The 20,481-nt window shown below is 44.6% G+C and overlaps 1 protein-coding gene across 1 annotated transcript in view; it reads left to right on the top strand.

Annotated features, from left to right (window-relative positions):
- The window catches only part of LOC126412571 (chromatin assembly factor 1 subunit A-like), a 99,321-nt gene extending 81,231 nt beyond the window's left edge, over positions 1 to 18,090 (top strand). Inside the window, exon 12 of the mRNA XM_050082215.1 lies at positions 16,994 to 18,090. Coding sequence (XP_049938172.1) covers positions 16,994 to 17,841 — 848 coding nt within the window. The 3' untranslated portion in view covers positions 17,842 to 18,090. The remainder of the gene's footprint in view (positions 1 to 16,993) is intronic.
- Positions 18,091 to 20,481: the final 2,391 nt, after the last annotated feature.

Raw genomic sequence — 20,481 nt, 5'->3', positions numbered from 1 at the left:
TCGTTGAGCAGCCTACAAGCTATCAACCAGTGCTACCCTCACCATCCTATGATAGTGACCATCCATCTGTGCCCTGGAACGGTCCAGTCATTCAGTGGTGTTTGTATGGACCCCAGGTCACGTTGGAATTCCAGGAAATGAACTTGCCGACAGGCTGGCCAAACAGGCTACATGGCAACCACTTCTAGAGGTTGGCATCCCCGTAACTGAACTGCATTCGTTGTTACACCGCAAGTTTTCCAGCTTTGGGAAATGGAATGCTATAATCTCAGTACGCACAACAAACTGCGTGCCATTAAGGAGAATAAGAATGTGTGAAAGTCCTCGATGAGGGCCTCTCACAGGTACTCTGTGGTTCTCTGCCGGCTCTGCATTGGCCACGCTTGGGCGACCCACGGCTACCTCCCACCTCAGTGTCAGTGCGGCGCCTGGTTGACAGTGGCCCATATTCTGGTGCACTGTCCTACTCTGACTGCCCTGCAACAAAATCTTTGGTTACCAGGCTCATTGCTGCTAATTTTATCTGACAACGCCTCATCGGCTGATTTAGTTCTACGTTTTATTCGTGAGGGTTGGCTTTATCATTTGATCTAATTTTTAGTGAATGTCCTTTGTGCCCCTGTGTCCTCCACCCTAGTGCTTGTAGGGTGGAGGTTTTAATGTGTTGCAGAGTGGCTGGTTTCTCCTTTTTATTCTCATGGTCAGCCAACCATAGTAATCTTCTTTCTTGTTTTAATCTCTTCTACCTTTCTTGCATCTCTTTGTGGTTTTCTTGTCCTCTTTTGTTTCTTGTAGTGTTTGTTGCCTTTCTGTCATTCTTGTAATTTTTCCTTCCTTACACACACACACACACACACACACACACACACACACACACACGCTGACTCTTCCCACCATTAACAAGTGGCTTTGGATGTGTCCCAACAACCCATCCCACTTCTAATAATGACAGTGGGGCATAAGTTCCATTTTTTCCCAGTTTTGTTCAGTATGTCTTCATTAGTCATTAATTATTAGAAGCATAATCGTCAACATTTGTAGCACCACATTCCAAAGCCTTCTGTTATCTTCAAGTCCGTTCTGTTTATGGTCCAATTTCTACTTCTATTCAGCATTACGTTCCAAGAAAATACTTTCACCAACAATTAAATTTGTATTCAACATTAACAAGTTTCGCGAGTCTACATTTTACATCCTCTGTACTTCAGCTGTCATCAGTTATTTTGCCCGCTAATAGCAAAACTCATCTATTACTTTTAGTGATTCCTTTTTGTAATCTAATTCTATAAGTCTCACCTTATTTAATTCAAATATATTCAGTTAATCTTGTTTCAATTTTGTTGAATTTCACATTTTAAACATTTTTCAGGACACTATCAACTCCATTCAACTAATCTTCCTAGTACTCCGCCACTCTTGACACAATTACAGTATCATCACCAAATTTGTAGGTTTATATTTCTAGTCTCTAATTACTTTTTCAAATTTCTCCATGGTTTCCTTCAGTGTTTGTTGTATGCAAAAGACGTGGGGCACAGGCTACAAACCTTTTTGACTCTCATCTCAGTTACAGCCTCTCTTTCGTGCCTTATACAAATGCACCATAATTTGTGTACGAATCTATAGATTCCAAAACTGAAGATTTTTCTTTCTTCAGTCCTAAATTGAGTTGTTTAGTCCTATATTTGTTCTGAACCCAAATCAATCTTTCCCCAGGTTGGCTCCTCTCAGTTGTAGCATTTTTATGCAGATAAGTAGTGTCAGCATTTTGCATCCATGATTTATTAAATTGATGGTCGTTTGTACTAACACGTCATTATCAGCCTTCTTTGGAATTGGAATTACTACATTGTTTTTGAAGTCTGAGGGTATTTCACACGTCTCATATACCCTGCACGACAGGTGGAAAAAAGCCTCTTAATGACTAGGAGGGAACAGCTAACGCACCTGCCTAGTGGGCCAGAGACGCAGGTTCAATTCCCAGTCGTGGTACAAATTTTCGCTCGCCACTGCGGTCCATATACATAAAATCAAATCAGCAAAGTCTCTGAAACTGTGTCAGTTCATTTGTATAAGTACATGCATGTGGGTTTCAGCCTGGATTGCCCATTTACATTCTATGCTGAGGTGCTACTCCAGAACATAGAAAACCTCAGCAGTTCTGATTGTGAGTAAGGGGAATTTAAAGTACACTGGGGCGGCAGTGAAAATTTTAATAGAAGATGTAAGCGTGCCAGGGGAACCTGTGCAGTTTGTGCGAATCGCTGCACCAAGGCGGCTTAGTGGCTGATGCACCTGCCTAATCCCTCAGGGGGCTCATGACACTCTGGTGAGCTCGTGTTTGGCTATCGTGGGTCCTCAGCCTTTGGACACCTTTTTCCTTCCGTGCTGCCTATTTATCCTTCTGCTATTCTTTTTCTCCTCCCTTGGGGAACATGTCAGAGATCTCTTTGGAAATGTGTTCTGAATTTTCAGTTGCATTCCATCTCCTATTCTTCTTCCGCTTCGGTGTTTGAGGTTCCACTTTCTCTTCTTCCTCCATTTGTGCTCCTGAAGGCCAGTCTGTGCATCTGATGCTTAACAGGTGGCTGGGTAATGCACAATTCCCAGCCCCAGATCGACAGGTAGAGTTCACACATTGATTGCCTGAACTGTTAGCTTCTCAAATTGCCAATTTGTCCCTCTGTCAGGAGTTTGGGAGTTGTGACCTGAGGTTTGAACAATCACCTAAGTAGGGTGAGGCCCCCAGTTAGAAGGAGCGCACCATCGGAGGTGCAGGCAATTGTGGGGAATTTTCTCACAATGATCGGATCGCCATCTCAGTCTGTCTACTAAACGTTAATGGACTGAAGCTAAAGATTCCAAGACTGCCAGCTGCATATTGGTTCCTTGTGGGATCACATTCTGAAGACAGTCAGTCCTTTGTTACAGTTAATCCATTTGTAATTCAGAAAGGTGTTGTTGCAGTTGCAGGCCCTGTGAAATCCTGCTCTAATGTACGTAATGACACTTTGCTTTTGGAGATCAGTTGTGATTCTCAAGCTCAGCTGCCTGCAGCTTCGCTGCTCCATGGGTATCCTTTTGATGTCGAGGTCCATTGAACACTAAATTATTCACGTGCTATTATTTACACTAGGCTGCTCAATGGTCTGAGCGTGGGAGAAATCCAAACTTACCTGTCTGATCAGGGCACCAGTGCAGTCCATCTCGTAATGTAAAAGGTTGAAGCAACCTTAGTGTCTATACACACTCATTTTCTCTCATTTGATAGAGTAGTGCCTCCATCAGAGATAAAAGCAGGCTATAAAGTCATCACAGTCAGTTCCAAACCTGATGCACTGCCACCAGTGTCAGTGTTACAACCACACTCGGCTGTCTTGTCAAGACACAGCCAAACGTGTTACTTGTGGTAGGGATGCTCACAATGGCGATTGCCTGCCTGCTTCTCCCCGCTGTATCAAAATGGGCAGGCTGTCCAGGAGATTGGGTTGAAGAAAAAAGTGCCTTACCCTGTTGCTCGGAAGTTGTTGTCTAGTCGAAAACCCTGTGTTTCATCATCTGGCACTTAAGTACTGTTCTCGCTACATCTCGCTCCACAAAGGAAGTGGCCACACAGAATTGCAACATCAAATTCGGCACCATGATTATAAAATTGCTCAATGTCGTGGCAGCAGTCCCATTTCCTTCTCCTCCAACTGTGTAACAAGCCACCAGATCTTCCCCTCCAGTGGTGAAATCGTCTGGTACACAACCGGCAGGACAGAAGGAATATTCCTGTGAAAACTTTTTACTTCCCTCTAGCCAACAAACATATGAGTCTTCATCTGCCAACCGCAAAGTCTCGAAGACTTCTCCTTCACCAACTTGGAGATACTCTTATACTCTTCAATGGTGTCACTGTGTGATACACTCACCCTTCACACTCACCTTTTCACCAGTGCAGTTTCACTGCCAACCGTCTTTGCGTCCTGGATCCTCAGGCCGACCCAGTGAGAATGCTGATGTCTCTGTAGACCTCACGGAACAGGATCTTCCAGCCTCTGCGCCCTGTAGCAGTGAGCTGTCAAAAGCTGGCATTCAGCAGCTGCCGAGCTGACAGCCCTACATTTCTTCCCTCCTCTCCTTTACACCTCATGACTCTCCTCTAATGGAACATTTGCAGCATTAGATCCAACGAGGAGTAATTACAGCTGTTCTTGGAATCTCAGCGTCCACTTTTTTTCTACCTCCAGGAAACAAAATTGCATCCTTATGACTGCTTTGACCTCTCGCATTTCTTTCCAATTCACTTTGACCTTACCTCCAAGGACGGCATACCATCTTATTGGGGAGGCCTGCTGCTCATCTTGGATGACGTTTGTAGTTATACCATCTCACTGAACATCCTGCTGCAAGCTGTTGCAGTCCCTATTTACCTTCTGTGCTTCGCCTTTCCTCTTTGTAATGCCTACATCCCTCCATCATTGGGTGTCACGAGGGAAGACTTCCTCCAGTTTATTTGTCAACTCACTCACCTCTTTTTCCTGCTCAGTGACTTTGATGCACAGCATCCTCCCTGGCCCTCTTCCATAACCTTCCCGAAAGGTACCCTCTTGGATGACCATTGGAAGTGACCTCCAAGTTTCCTTTGCTGTCGTGAGGCGTTATGCAAATGACCTATTTACTGAACTCAATTCCTCCAATGCAATTCTTATGCACTTAATGACATCTGACTATGCAATAGAGGCCTCTATTGAAAAATTGGATTGGGTGAAGTCACTTGCCTCATAGAAAGTAGTGATGCATGCAAGCTATTAATATCAAGTTAACCCCACCAAAATGTTTGACTAGGTAGTAGGATAGGGTTGGCGTGTCAATATATGTAGTCTGAAATATTGGGAAAGATAATCAAATTTATTCCATTTGAGAATTTATATATACTTAATAAATCACATTAACGAGGTGATTCCTGTTGAATGTGGACAGATTAATATCTTAATCAAGAGAAAGCAGTTTAACATGAATCTACAACTATAAAACTGAGCAATGCGGATTATCACTTCCCCTTAACTGAATGAGACCACAAGGTTCTAGGTCAAGTACATCAGTATGTTATCACAGAAATAATATGAGAATGTGCTGTGATGCTCACTGGGTTAATGGCCACCCATTTTACTTTTATAAACAGCAAGGCTGATTGTGCTACGGCTAGAGCTGCGTATTTTACCTGTTCTGCTCTTATCCTCTATGATATTCCCCAGCTGGCTGTTCTCGGCATCCTGTTATGCCAATCAGGTGTGAAGTCGCTCACAGCGGCATGTGTACACAACACAATTTCGCAAAATTATCTGGAGTTCTGGATAAGGTACACAGCTACCCTACAATTACTCCTTATCACCCGGTACTCTGCAAGTGTCTCATTTCTACTAAAATCTAGCACAACTTGCCGCTCTGCTGCTGTGGCTGTCCGATAGCAACATTTTAACAAATTTTTCACCAGTGAGCGCTACTCCTGCTCAGCTGTGAGTGCACCGAAAACACTGCTTACGTCACATTGGTCTGGCCAATCGCAGTCGCCTGTGGGAGTCGCTGCCCGACCAAACAACTTTCCAGGCACTTCCTTGGCGCCAGCATCTAAATGGACACAATCCAGTCCTCTTTCCCACACTCAAAAAATATAGAGTGGGGTATCGTGGAGATATATTCCTTGCTGACCATGTCGCCTGCGATGCTTTTATGAGCCCAGGGTAACACAGTCGAGGTGGAAGCAGCATCTCCCTGTGTTATTCACTTTAGGGAGACATTCTGCTCGCCTTGCAGTGTTCTACCAGAAATGCCGCATGCCACCGGGCCACGTCAGAACCCTGCCACTGGAGACTGCCTCAAAGGGCCAGCACCTCCGGGGGTCCCCCCAGGGGATCCACAACTCTTTTGTGGCTACGTGCGTAGCGAGCACGAGACCCCGAGCTAATGTGGCCCTCCTTCCTTTCCGGGCTGCATACCTTCCCTTTCCGCATCCTTCCCCATCCCCCATCTTCGCCCCCCACCCTCACCTCTGGCTCTTTCCTTCCCTTTCTCCCCCTCTGGGAGTATGGTTTGTGCCTACGTCTGGAGACGGACGCTTGTAAATGTACTGCATTCTTCACCTTCCTTGCTTGTATCTCTTCATCCTTCCTTTGTCCTTCTCTTTTCCTTACCTCTTCTCTTAACCCTTTTCTCCGCTGCGGCGTTTGAGACCTCTCTTCTTTCCTTTCCCTTTCTCTTTCGTCCTCCCTGTGCGTGTCTGAAGGCCGACCCACGCACTTCCATGCGTAGCCGGTGACGGGGTAACGCACAATTCCCCGCCCCGGGTAGACAGGTAGGACACGTACATACCCCCTGGTAACGGCCAGGCCCAGGGAGGGGTGATTACCCGAGCTGATACCTTCCGAAAGTGCCGATTGGTCCCTCCGTCCGTTTGTCGGGAGGTGTGACCTGAGGTGTGAACAATCACCTAAGGCGGGAGTGCCCTCAGACAGGGCCCCCACAAGGAAGGAGCGCGCCATCGGAGACGCCGGTAATCATGGGGGATTCTTCCGCAATGGTTTCCTCACCTTCCACTATGTCTGCTCACAAACGTAACTTCACTGAGTCTCAGCCACAGCGGTTCCTCCTTCCTCTAAACATCATACTTCCAACAAGGCTACAAAGAGACCCAGTTCCTCTCCTTCTCCACCAAGGCGTGTCCCATCTACAGTACCACCTGGCGGAAATCGCCCTCGGCCGTCTTCTGTGTCGTCGAGGCGCACTGCTGGCGGCCGATCAACTGGCCGATCGCTGGTGGCAGGAGCTGCTCCTGACCAACCTATGGATTAGGATCTTCTGCCTTCGGCTGAATGCCATTCCATGCTGTCGGTCGCAAGCTCAGAGCAGTCGTTGAGTTGACAGCGACCTTGGTCACAGTCCTCCATTTTCTGTTCACCCTATGTCCATTATCCACTGGAATATCCGCGGTACTCGAGCCAATTGGGATGAATTGTCGATCCTCTTACGATCCTACTCGTCGGTCATCTTTTGTCTTCAGGAAACAAAGCTGCGTCCCCATGACCGCTTTGTTCTCCCTCATTTTCAGTCCGTCCGATATGATCTCCCCTCTGTTGAAGGCACTCCAGCGCATGGAGGACTCATGATTCTTCTCCATGAAACTGTCCATTATCACCCAATCCATTTGAACACTTCCTTCCAAGCTGTCGCCGTCCGTCTTTCCCTTTCCGGATACACGTTCTCTCTTTGTACTGTATACATTCCATCGTCCACACCAATGGCACGAGCTGATCTCCTTCATCTTCTTGGTCAGCTTCCACCCCCATATTTGCTGGTTGGGGTCTTCAATGCCCACCACCCGCTTTGGGGATCTCCACATCCTTGTCCACGTAGCTCTCTATTGCTAGACGTCTTCCACCAAGCAGATCTAGTTTGCCTCAACACTGTGGTCCCTACATTTTCGTCTGCCTCCATGACATATTTATCTCATTTGGACCTTGCGGTCGGTACTGTTCCGTTAGCTCAGCGCTTCGAATGGTTCGCCCTTGATGATACACACTCGAGTGACCACTTTCCATGTGTCCTTAGACTGCAGCCTCAACTGCCCTACATACGCCCATGACGCTGGAAGTTTGCCCAAGCCGATTGGACACTTTTTTCGTCTCTAGCGACATTCGATGACCGTCACTTTCCCAGCGTCGACGATGAGGTCACACATATTACCGACGTTATTCTTACAGCTGCGGAACATTCAATACCACGCACCTCCGAACTGCCCCGGCGCCCCCCAGTTCCTTGGTGGAACGAGGCATGCCGTGATGCAGTATGTGAGCGGCGACGTGCTCTCCGCGTTTTCCGCCACCATCCTACTTTGGCCAACTGTATCCGCTATAAGCAGTTCCGAGCGCGATGCCGTCGTGTCATCCACGATAGCAAGAAGGCAAGCTGGAAATTCTTTATTAGCTCATTTTAACACCTTCACTCCCTCCTCGGAAGTTTGGAGTCGGCTTCGACGGTTCTCAGGCGCGCCTAGTTTCTCCCCAGTCTCTGGGCTCACTGTCGCGCATGACACATTAGTGGACCCCGTCGCAATTTCTAACTCGTTGGGTCAGCACTTTGCTGAGATTTCGAGCTCTTCAAATTAACCGCCAGCGTTTCTCCCGAAGAAACGTGCAGCGGAAGTGCGACCTCTTGCTTTCTCCTCTCAAAGTCGCGAAAGCTACAATACTGTTTTCTCCTTGTGGGAACTCCAACATGCACTCTCTTCTTCTCGCTCCTCCGCCCCAGGACCGGATGGTATCCACGTCCAAATGTTGCTGCATTTATCAACCCATAGTCTGCGTTACCTCCTTCGCCTTTATAATCGAATTTGGACCGACAGTACTTTTCCCAGACGATGGCGGGAAGCTATCGTCGTTCCTGTTCCAAAACCTGGAAAGGACAAACGTCTCCTCTCTAGCTATCGCCCCATTTCTCTCACGAGTAGTGTCTGTAAGGTTTTGGAGCGTATGGTGAATTACCGTTTAGCGTGGTGGCTGGAATCCCGCAGTCTTTTAACACCTGCCCTATGCATATTCTGAAAGCATCGTTCTGCAGTTGAGCATCTTGTTGCTCTCTCCATTTATTTCATGAACAATTTTCTCCGGAAACGCCAAACAGTAGCAATATTTTTTGATCTGGAGAGAGCATACGATACCTGTTGGAGGACAGGCATCCTCCGCACACTGTTCTCTTGGGGCTTTCGAGGTCGGCTGCCCTTTTTTCTTCGCGAATTTATGGCAGAGCGCACATTTAGTGTGCGGGTGAACACTACTCTCTCCCGTACTTTCTCCCAAGAAAACGGGGTACCCCAGGGCTCCGTGCTGAGTATTGTACTGTTTGCCATTGCCATCAATCCAATTATGGATTGTCTCCTTCCTGATGTCTCGGTCTCCCTCTTTGTGGACGATTTTGCGATCTACTACAGCTCTCAACGGACCAGCCTTCTTGAACGACGTCTTCAAGGATGTCTCGATCGGCTACACTCTTGGAGCATCGAAACCGGCTTCTGTTTTTCTCCCAGTAAGACCGTTTGTGTTAATTTTTGGCGACGTAAGGAGTGTCTTCCGCCCTCCTTACATCTAGGTCCTGTCAACCTTCCGTTTTCAGACGTCGCTAAATTCTTGGGTCTTATGTTTGACAGAAAACTGTGCTGGTCCTCCCACGTTTCCTATCTTTCGGCTCGCTGTCTGTGATCCCTCAACACCCTCCGTGTCCTGAATGGTACCTCCTGGGAAGCAGACCGAGTGGTCCTTCTCCGCCTCTATCGCGCCTTAGTGCGCTCGAATTTGGACTATGGAAGCATAGTCTACTCCTCTGCTCGGCCGTCTATTCTTCGGCGTCTCGACTCTATCCACCACCGTGGATTACGTTTAGTGTCTGGAGCTTTTTACACCAGCCCTGTGGGAAGCCTTTATGCTGAGACTGCTGAACCTCTGCTGTCCAATCGCCGAGCAGTCCTTCTGAGTCGTTATGCTAGCCATCTGTATGCAGGCCGCCCCTCCTCCCTACTACCACCGGGAGTCCGCTTCCGTCAACTGCGCCATTCTCTTTCCTTCCGCTTTCCTAAAACCTTCTTGACAACTTGGGGTACAGCACCGCCTTGGCTCCGTCCCCGGATCTGCCTGCTCCGTGACCTTTGTCGATTTCCCAAGGATGGTACCTCTTCACTTGTTTATCGTCGGGCATTTGCTGCTCTATGTGCACAAATGACGGACGCCACATTTATTTACACCGACGGCTCGAAAACATCGTTAGGTGTAGGGAGTGCCTATATTGTTGGCGACACCCCAAATCACTTTCGGCTTCCCGACCAGTGTTCGGTTTATACTGCTGAGCTTTACGCTGTTCTCCAGGCTGTCCACTACATCCGCCGCCATCAGCGAATACAGTACGTTATCTGCTCAGATTCTCTCGGCTCTCTCCTCAGTCTGCAAGCTCTTTATCCTGTGCACCCTCTGGTCCACCGGATTCAGGACTGTCTGCACTTGCTCTACCTGGGGGGCGTCTCGGTGGCGTTCCTCTGGCTCCCGGGACACGTTGGTATCTATGGAAATGAGGCGGCCGATATTGCAGCCAAGGCTGCAGTCTCTCTTCCTCGACCAGCTATTCAATCGATTCCCCTTGCCGATCTACGGAGCGTTCTATGTTTACGTGTTGTTCATTTATGGCACACGCATTGGTCGACACTTACCCATAATAAATTGCGGAACATGAAAGCTCTTCCTTGTGCTTGGACCTCTTCCTCCCGAATGCGTCATCGGGAGGAGATAATTTTAACTAGACTCCGGATAGGGCACTGTCTTTTTAGCCATCGATATCTTTTAAGCAGCGATCCTCCCCCACTCTGTCCCCACTGCTCTCACCTGTGGACGGTAAGACACCTTTTAATTGAGTGCCCCTATTTTAATCCGTTAAGCTCCCGTCTACAGCTTTTGCCTGATATATCGTCGATTTTAGCAGATGACACGCGCTCAGCCGACCGCGTTCTCAAGTTTATTAGTGCCAGTGAAATGACGTCAGTCATTTGAAGCTTTTTTTGGGGACAACCAACCCCTTTCTGTAGTGGATTTTTAAGCCTTCCGTCTGCTTTTAGTTTCTCCAATTTTATGACTTTCGTTCCCATTGCTGCTGGTTTTCAATTTCGGCTTTTTACTGTTCCCTAAGCCACGGACCGGGCACTAATCACCATAGAAGTTTTGCGCCCTAAAACCAAAACAAAATACCTCCTGGGGTGCTGCAGGTTGTAAAATTCGATCTTTGGGCTAAAACACTGCTGGCTTCACGCTACCGACTCCCTGAGTAAAATCCCACTTTAAACTCTGTCCGCAAAAATATTTGCACTTACAGCAATGCAGTACTTGTTCATTGCCCATCCCTTAGCCACTTCTGTTAGCATAGCAAAATGAATCGTAAATTTGTTCACATCATTGCTGCTACTTGTCATTACTGCCATAATTAAGTATTCAAAAATGCAAAGTGGCAATTGATGCGTACTTTGCTCTCCCAGTGCACGACACGTGTAGGTTGCCACATTGCAACCCCAATCAATTCAACCTCATGTACCTTAACACTAGAACACTCGTGTTCCTTTCAGACTCCACGCTCTCCTATTCCTGTTTGGACCTCTCCTTCTGCACTGCCCACCATGCCAATTGTCTCGAATGGTTCATTCTCTCTGACCTGTACTTGAGTGACCATTTCCCATTTGCTGACTCCGATACCATTTACATGTAAACCCAAGTGGCAGCTTTCAAAAGCTGATTGGAGGCTTTGTTCCTCCCTGACAACCTTCGACGAAAAACATCCCACAGTTGTGATGACCATGTAGAGTACCTCACTAATGTTATCCTTACCACAGCAGATTTTTCTGTACCTTGCACTTCATCTTTCCCACATTGTATCGTGGTGTCTTAGTGGACTGAGGCATGCCATGACGTAGTTAGTTTGCACTCGGAGAGACACTCTCTGCATTTTTAACTTTCAACCTATGATGGAAAACTGTATTCATTATAAACAGTTGTGTACACAGTCTCGTCACATTCTTCTGGATAGCAAAAAAGCTAGCTGGATTTCATTTACTAGTTCCGTTAACAGTTCCACTCCCTCTTCCATCATGTGAGCCAACCTCCTTCGGATCTCTAGAACCAAGTTCCATTCCCCAATTTTTGGCCAGACTGTAGCAGATGATGTCATCGTGGACCCCTTGGACCTTATGCTGCTTTTTTCCTGAGATTTCAATCTCTACCCACTATCACCCAGCCTTTCTCCATTGGAAACGAGTGGAGGAGGTTCAGGTGGTATCCTTCTTCTCTCAGAATCGTGAATGCTACAATGCTGCCTTTACTATGGGGGAGCTAGATCATGCTCTCAGTTCATCCATATCCTCTGCCCCAGGGCTGGACGATATTCCGATTCAGATATTGCAGAACCTTTCTCTTACAGGCAAGCACTTTCTCCTTCATTCATACAATTGCATCTGGGCATAGCACATTTCCCAAATGCTGGTGTGCAGCCAGTGTCATACCCAGACCTAGGCCCGGTAAAGACAAACACCTTCCTTCTTGCTACCACCCCATTTCTTTCACCCGCTGTATTTTCAAAGTGATTTGAACATATGATTCAGGCACAGCTGTACGGTTGCTCCAGTCTTGCAATTCACTAACCACTGCGCAGTATGGATTTCAGGCACACCGTTCTGCAGTTGATCATCTTGTCACTTTGCCAATCAATGTCATGAATGGTTTTCTGCGGAAATACCAGACCGTGGCCGTGTTTTTTGATTTGGAGAAAGCCTACGACATCTGCTGGAGGACTGGTATCCTCTGTACACTCTACATGTGGGGCTTCCGAGGCCGCCTGCCCCGTTCTTTCAGGAATAAAAGATCAAGTTTACAAGGTATGTGTGGTTTATGCAATGTCAGACACCTTTAGCCAAGAAAACTGGTTGCCTCAGTGCAAAAAGAGTTGCCTCAGGTCCCCGTCCTGAGCATTGTCCTCTTTGCTGTAGAAATTGACCATATTATGTCCTGTCTCCCACTGGGCATAACTGACTCCCTTTTGTCAATGATTTTCCCATCTATTGCAGTTCTCCATGGACTTGTCTCCTCGAACGGTGTCTTCAGTGATGTCTTGATTATCTTTACTTGTGGATCATCAACAGGCTTTTGCTTTTCCACTGACAATATTGTTTATGAATTTCTGGCATCGTAGTGGGTTTCTTACCCCATCTTTACATTTTGCATCTGTTGCTCTTCCGTTCATTGAAACTACGAAATTCCACAGACCCGTGCTTGATAGGAAACTTTTTTGTTCCTCCCACATGTCTTACCTGGCTGCCCACTGTACCCAGTTCCTCAGTGTCGAACATGTCCTAAGTGATAGTTCCTGGGGAGTGGTTCAGACCACCATTTGTACCAATCCCTTGTCCGTTTGAAACTAGACTACAGGTGTTTTGTTAATGAATCTGCATGTCCACCAACATGGAATCTGTATGGCCACAAATGCCTTTTACACTAGTCCAGTTGAAAATCTCAATGTAGAAGCTGCAAACTACTGCTGTCATACTGGCCTGATGTTCTACTCAGCAGATACGCATGCCATTTGTCTGTCATGCCCAACCGCCCATCCTATGCCTCCTTCTTCGATGACTCCTTTGACCACCAGTATGGGCTGCGTCCCTCTCCTCTGTTACTTCCTAGAGTCTGCTTTCGGGTATTGCTCTGCTTCAATTCACGCAACTTGCCAGTTTCCCAATGGGTGTGAACCCTTCACTTTGGCTTATTGCAGCGGCCCATGTTCACCCTGGACTTCATTCACTTCCTAGGAAAACTGTTCCTGTTTCAATCCATCACTGTAAGTTTCTCCAGCTTCACATGTAACTTCTCAATAGTAGCTTTGTGTACGCTGGTGGCTTTTGGACTGATCATGGTGTCAGTTGTGTCTTTGCCATTGGAACAGACGATTTTTGGTATCTACTTCTGGAACACTGCTCAGAATTTACAGCAGAGCCCTTCGCCCTGTAACAGGCCATGCAGTACATCTAGTGACAAAGGATTTTCAATTTTGTGATCTGCTCCGAATCTCTCAGTGCCCTTCAGAGCCTCTGTGTGCTGTGCGCACACACCATCCCTTAGTGTAACAGGTCCAAGAAAGTTTCCACTTGCTTTCTCTTGAGAGAGCCAATGTGATGTTTTTCTGGGTTCCTGGTCACATCGGTCTGGCTGGAAACGAGGCCGCTGATGTTGCTGCCAAGGCTGCAGTCCTCTTGTCTTGGCCTACTAGTCCTTCCATTCCTTCTGATGATCTCTGTGTTGCCATCTGTCAGCAGGTGGTGTCACTATGGCATCACCACTGGTATATCCTTCATGGAAACAAGCTCTGGGGAATCAAACCCCTCCCAGCGGCTTGCTCGGCCTTTCAACTCTTTCACTGAGAGATCATTGTAGCTGGTTTACATATTGGGCACTGTCGTAGCCATTGCCATTTGTTAAGCGCAGATGCCCCACCACTTTTTGCTCATTGTCATCAATCTATGACGGTTCGCCATTTCCTGACCAAATGCCCTTTTTTAAGCACTTACGTTCTAATGTATGTTTGCTGTCAGAGTTATACACCGTTTTATTGAACAATTCATGGGCTGTCGACTGCAAATGACTTTTTATCCATTATAGCAATATGGTGAAGGACATTTAATCTTTAGTTCAGAACCTATGTTGTCTCTATGGCATATTTTGTGGACCTTACTCTAAGAGGAAGTCCTTGTTCTTATTTCTCTTTCCTCCCATCGATTGGGCTTAACAATTAGTCGTTTTTAAGTCCTTGTTCACATTAGTGGCCCAAGTTTCTGACATGGGCACATATGACCTTAGTTGTTTTTGCACCCTAAAACTAAATCGTACGCGCGCGCGCACACACACACACACACACACGCACACACACACACACACACACACACACACACACACACACCTAGTAAGCAGGAGAGCTGAGTTTTATTTGCAGCCTTGGTACAAATTTTTATTTGCTGCTTCAGCCTGTAACATAAAATGAATATCTTCAGTTTTTCAAAGAGCCTACAAGTGTACCATGGCATTTCCTAACAAAATGTCTTGTTATACTACAACACTTGATAATAATGTGAGCTAGTTTCATTAGTGTTGAACCCGTCTTAAGCCATCGTAACACAGACAACCTGAGGAAATGTTACTTTGTATGTCCCCTCAGTTTATCACTGTTGACAGAGGCAGTTTGCAGTGGATTGAAGCGATGTCATACTTGGCTCAGCGTCACTGGCTGTGACGATGAGAAGGTGATGGCTTAGTGTAGCTGACGGTGATCTGCTCAAGGTGGCTGCCTGAAGAGAATTGGCTTTCACCTGCTCAGCGGGCAGTTATATTGCCACCTCTGTAGTTCCCCAGCTGACCGACTTGCACGATTAAGTCACATGATGACATAATTACCGCTGCTTGTGGCAAACCCACTAAACTGACGAGGTTCATGTGACTCCCGTTTGTAAATCTCTGTCTGCCAAAGTCACAAAATAATATTTAAAATAAAGACAAGTGCCATTTGTCAGTTTTTTAATAGAAGTCACTGAAGTGGCCAGTGTACACCTGATCTGTATATCTCAAGAAGTGTTAACATTTTATCAAGTACGTACAAAAACTATAGCTAATACAGTTGTTACGTTTTGCTACTTAAAAAACCCTGAAACCTCTGCAGAAACTACAACTGTTCGGCCTTTGTATCGGAAATGTTGAAGGTTCTTTACTTCTTCGGAAAAAAGTATTCATATCCATCCAATTGTGAACTATGTTCTGTATATTGCCTTTGTCTTGTATATAATTCTGTGTTGGTGGAAAGTCACATTTTCAAATTTCTAGATTTTATGTATAAGGAAACTAACATGAGAAATGAAACTGAACAAGTAGCAACTCACATTTTGTACATATGTATAGAAAGAAAATTGTGTTAATTGGCCTGTTCAGTATATTTTGGGAGGAGTTCTGATTTTGATAAAAGATGCCAAGAGTTGGAAAAAGATAAATGCAATTTACCAGTAACTTAAATCTTTTTTTACTTGCCACTCAGTATAATATATAGAGGACTGAAAATGTGCAAAACTGTGTGTTTTGTGCTGTAATGACACTCACATTCAGTTACAATTTTGAGACACACAGCAGATCATTTGAATCACAAGATATTTGCATTAAACACTAATTCTTCCACACAGTGTGAAATCATTTTTGTGTATCACAGAGCAGTTTCTCGAAAAATGGTGCCTGATCAGGATATTTGGCAGCAAGTAGAGTATTTCCCTTTGCATTGTTAAATAATTGGGTACAGCGGTAAATAAATAATTGGGTACAGAGCTATGTACTAAGAAAAATAATCTGTAAAGATGACACATTAAGTGCCTGCGAGAGTGGAAGCTGTCATCAATGCTAAGGGTGGGCCAACACCATATTGAATTCCAGCATTACCGATGGAGGGTGGCATGAACTTGTAAGTCTTTTTCAGTCAGGTGTCCAGATATTTTTGATCACATTATGTATACATATATTCTTGGATTAATACAATGTTTCAGGAGATAACCTGTACTTGGCAATACATAAAGTCTGGAATACGATTTTAAGTTGTGTTAAGCGTTGTCAACATTTGTACTATTATCCAAATAAGCCCACTAGTCTGATGCTTAGGAACCAAGAATGAAAACTAAGACTGGCACAATTAAAAGACATTTACACATAAGCTTTCGGCCACAGCTTTCATCAGAAAAAGGAAGAGAGACATATACCATTCATTCACACAAGCAAGCACACCTCATGCACACATGGCAACCAGAATTCTGGTCCAAGCTGCCGGAGTTGGTGGTCGCGCACACGCGTGTGTGTTTGTGTGTGGGTGTGGGTGTGTGTGTGAATGAATGAATGTTGTGTGTTTCTTTTTCTGACAAAGTCTGTTGATAAAAACTTTTTTTAAAAAAAAAAATAATATCTCAGAGCTGACTGTTGCAGACTTGTCACTTTTTCTTTCCTTATTTGTTTCTGTGTTCTCCAATCCATTACATTTCTTTGCCTGTTTTGCATCTCTAAGAAGAAACATAACAACAAATGCTATCCGTGTTTGATCATTTCATTATTTCAGCCTTTTAAAGACTGTTAATGTGTCTGTTATAAATAGTGTTTCCTGATCTTGGAGTGTAATGTCACGTATGAACAATTAGTTTTATAGATGTTCTCTCTCTCTCTCTCTCTCTCTCTCTCTCTCTCTCTCTCTCTCTCTCTCTCCTCCCTCCCTCTCCCCCCCCCCCCCCCCCTCTCCCTCCCCCCCCCCCTTGTGTTGCATTGCAATATTTGCCCAGTAAGACTCATTAATCAGTAGTTTATTTCCAAAAATTGTACTAAAACATTATACTGTAGTACCAATTGAATTACCTTTTATTTTTCAGCTGTACCAGCTCTCATCAAGCTCATCCATGGAAACACCAATGGAATAATTTTCCTTGTCAAGGAGTTTATTGCCTATTACAAAAAGGTAGGGAGCGAAACAAACAGCTCTGAACAGAAAACATCTGAAAAAAAGGAAACTGAGACAGCACTCCCAATATCGAAAAACAGTACCTCGAAGAAGATCAGGGAGCTGGCTTCATGGACTACCTGCACAGACGAAGGCCCTCTGTTTGGCCGTAACTGCTGGTACGTTCCTCCAGAGACACGAGCAGCCCACGGCCTTCCTGATTTAATGGCGGGCAACAAACAGTGGGAGTACAACCTGAAACCGCGACGTCGTGAACCTGTGGAGGTTTCTCCCGTGACATCTCCAGTAGCTGTAGTGGCGGAACCGAAGGTTTCCATGTCAATTACAAAGTTCACTAAGAAACTATCTCGTGAGGAGTGCCAGAAACAGCTGAAGCAAGACGAGCAGCCACAGCCGGAAGCAAGACCTAGTTTCGGAATAAAGACATTTCTCATCAAGCCATCAGAGTCACAACCTGTACAGAAGAAGAGAGTTCCTATTCTTGTATCTGCAGCCAGAGGGCAAAAGTTGCCACAGGCAAGACATATAATTCCAAAAAAAACAGTTAGTAATGAAATAGACACGTGCAATATTTCTGATAAGTGTAAAGTTGAGAGTAAAACAGTTTCTGAGCAAATACAGAGTCAGGTTAATGGAAAAAATGCTGATGTCAACTGCACTGCAAGCCTATCAGGTGTGGAAGAAGAAAAAGTTAGTACAAAGGCAGAGAAGAGTACAGAACACTGTAAAGAGATTGTGTGTATTGATTTAGATGATTGACACCACTCTAACATCAAATGTTTTAATTTAGTTTTTATCAATTGATTACTTTATGTTTTTCTAATGCAGCTTTTTGAGGGATGAGAGTTCATTCTCTCTTCATGTGCATAGTTTATATTGTGATTGACTTGCAGTGCAAGTTACTTGTCTTAAGGCTGACAAATGACTGCTATTTTATCGCTGTTAACAATTGAGATGATATACATTTTAGATATTTTCATAAAAAATAAATATTTGTTCAGAAATGAATATCTCTGTTTGGACTGCTATCCTTGTTATGTAGTAACAGCAGCTACTGTCACAAATTCAGTTGCATATGAAAAACAAAATGGCACATAAAATGGGTTCCTTATGTGACTTAAAATAATCATGAACTGTACATATGAAAGTTAATAGTAATCATGTTATTTGCCAAAAATTTTAACATTTTTTCTTTCTGTTACGTATTTCATACCAGTTTTCCTCTGCGCATGGTTACTGTCGCTACCAGAATCCACCCTATCTGCCCCGCCTCCATCCTGCTGCGCCCCCCCCCCCCCCCACCACCACCACCACCACTACTTTCCTCTTGATCCTATCTTCCCAATTATGGAAATGTTTATTTAAACAAAACCTTCAGCGGCAATATATGTATTTGAAATATTTTCTTGCTGTCTCTGTCTTTGTGGTTATGGCAGAAAGAATGCAGTAGATCATTTAGCATTCTGACATGTCAATAAAGTAACTGACAATAACATTTTGCACTTGTCTCTCCTCTGGTTTCCTGATCATCAAATGATTCTTGAACATTAACATAACATTTCGATTATGGAGGATATTTTTATTTTCTTTTTCATCATATGTGGAGGTTCCCTGACTGCAGATAATGAAATTTAAATTTGGAGTTTCTGGGGTTGTACTATTGCAATTGATACAACATATATGTTCTACTGTCAAGTCAGCTAGATGATTCCATTTCTGTGAGCAAGACTTGAACCAGTGATGTAGTCAACTTCATCAACAAGAAATCATTGCCTGCAGTGCTTGATGAAGATGTTTGTCGAGCTTCTCTTATGTGTATACCACATTAGTGCATTGATGGCCCAAAATCATAGGTAGTGGGAGGATAAGTGCGATGTGCATCAGTTAATTCATGAGGTTCTGTTGACACCAGGAAATTGGAAAACTGTCGGTGATGTATAATGAGTCAAGGTATACATTAATAAAAAAGAAACAACTCTTTAGAACATAACCTATGTAGTCTGTTAACAATAAACTACTACTATTTGTGCTAGCTAAATGTAACCTCATAAATCAGCAGGTCAGCCAGTAATACTGTTTCCTCACATTCTGTAGCTGAGGTTTATCCCCTCCAAGTAGCTTAATACAATATTGTTATAATTAAATTTTCACTACTTCAGCCGGTGTAGGCAAAAACTGTTTACCCTTTGGGTACTCAACTTTATCGGAACGATGTTCAGGCGGTGTGCTGAAAGATTTGATTTGTTAGTAATGTTAGTGTCGTGGCTTGCCGTTAGGTTCTGATACTGGATCGCATCATAGGGTTGAAACACAAGCATCAGTTGCATTATAGTCGCAGTCAGTCAGTATGGATCTGGTAAACACATTTGGAGAAAACTAAATCCTAGGCCAATTCTTCCAAACCACCGAGATCACCAGTTTTGATTTCTGGTTGTGGGGTTACCTGAGGGGGACACTTAACACAAGTTTGAGGTTGAAGATGACCATAGCGAAGGAGGTAGCCAACATCCCACCTGAGATGTTTCGGGCAGCAGTAGAGCAGTGTCTAGTGTAGTTCTAGGATGTTACGGATGCAGATGGTCATCACATTATGCAGCGTTTGTAACCTGGAACGTAAGCATGGTACACAATTATCAGCTGTTACCTCTTGTGTTTCTTTCAATGGTTTATTAATTATTTCTCTTCTGGATGTCCTGAAAAGTATTTCCACTTGTAAGTTTCATTGTCCTGCAATCATTTGATTTTAAAGGGCAGCCTCTCAAGTAGCAAAAGTTTAATTACAACCACCCTGTATTTACATGAATGCATTGTTTCCTTTTCAAAGAAAATAGTTACCTACATCTGTAAAAACAGAGGCAAGTTTACAATAAACATCTGTGAATATGACACATATGCACTTGTTGAGTGTTTCAGCTGTGACTTTTGAGCACACTGCTCTCGTACTTGTTTGGACTGTCAGTAGATGTGGTTTCAGCAGGCATGGCTCACACAACAACAGTCAGCGAAGGGAACATTGGTTGAGCTCATTAAATATAGTATAATAGGTGGATCTTGGGTTACCTGTAGCTAACCAGGGGTAGGAGACCAAGGGCTAATTTAGTAGCAGCATAAAAACACATTAAGACAGCCACTAGTGGAAGCAGCAGCAACCAATAAAACTGCATAAATGAAAAGCTGTGCTACCATCACATCTAGAGGATATTGTTATATGAAACAGAACCAAGGAATTACAATGGTGAACAGTAGGCAAATAAAGTGTGTAATTATTTAACAATGCTGTACCAAAATGTATGAGGTTTAAGTAGTAAAATGAGCAAATTAGATGTGCTCTTAGACAATGTTCTTTACATAAATGTGCTTTGGTTGACAGAAAAGCAAACATGCATTGCTACAATTACA

Source organism: Schistocerca serialis, chromosome 7, assembly GCF_023864345.2.
Source record: "Schistocerca serialis cubense isolate TAMUIC-IGC-003099 chromosome 7, iqSchSeri2.2, whole genome shotgun sequence".
NCBI lineage: Eukaryota > Metazoa > Arthropoda > Insecta > Orthoptera > Acrididae > Schistocerca > Schistocerca serialis.
Note: the sequence above shows the minus strand (reverse complement) of the source record. Positions and strands in the feature narration are given on the sequence as shown.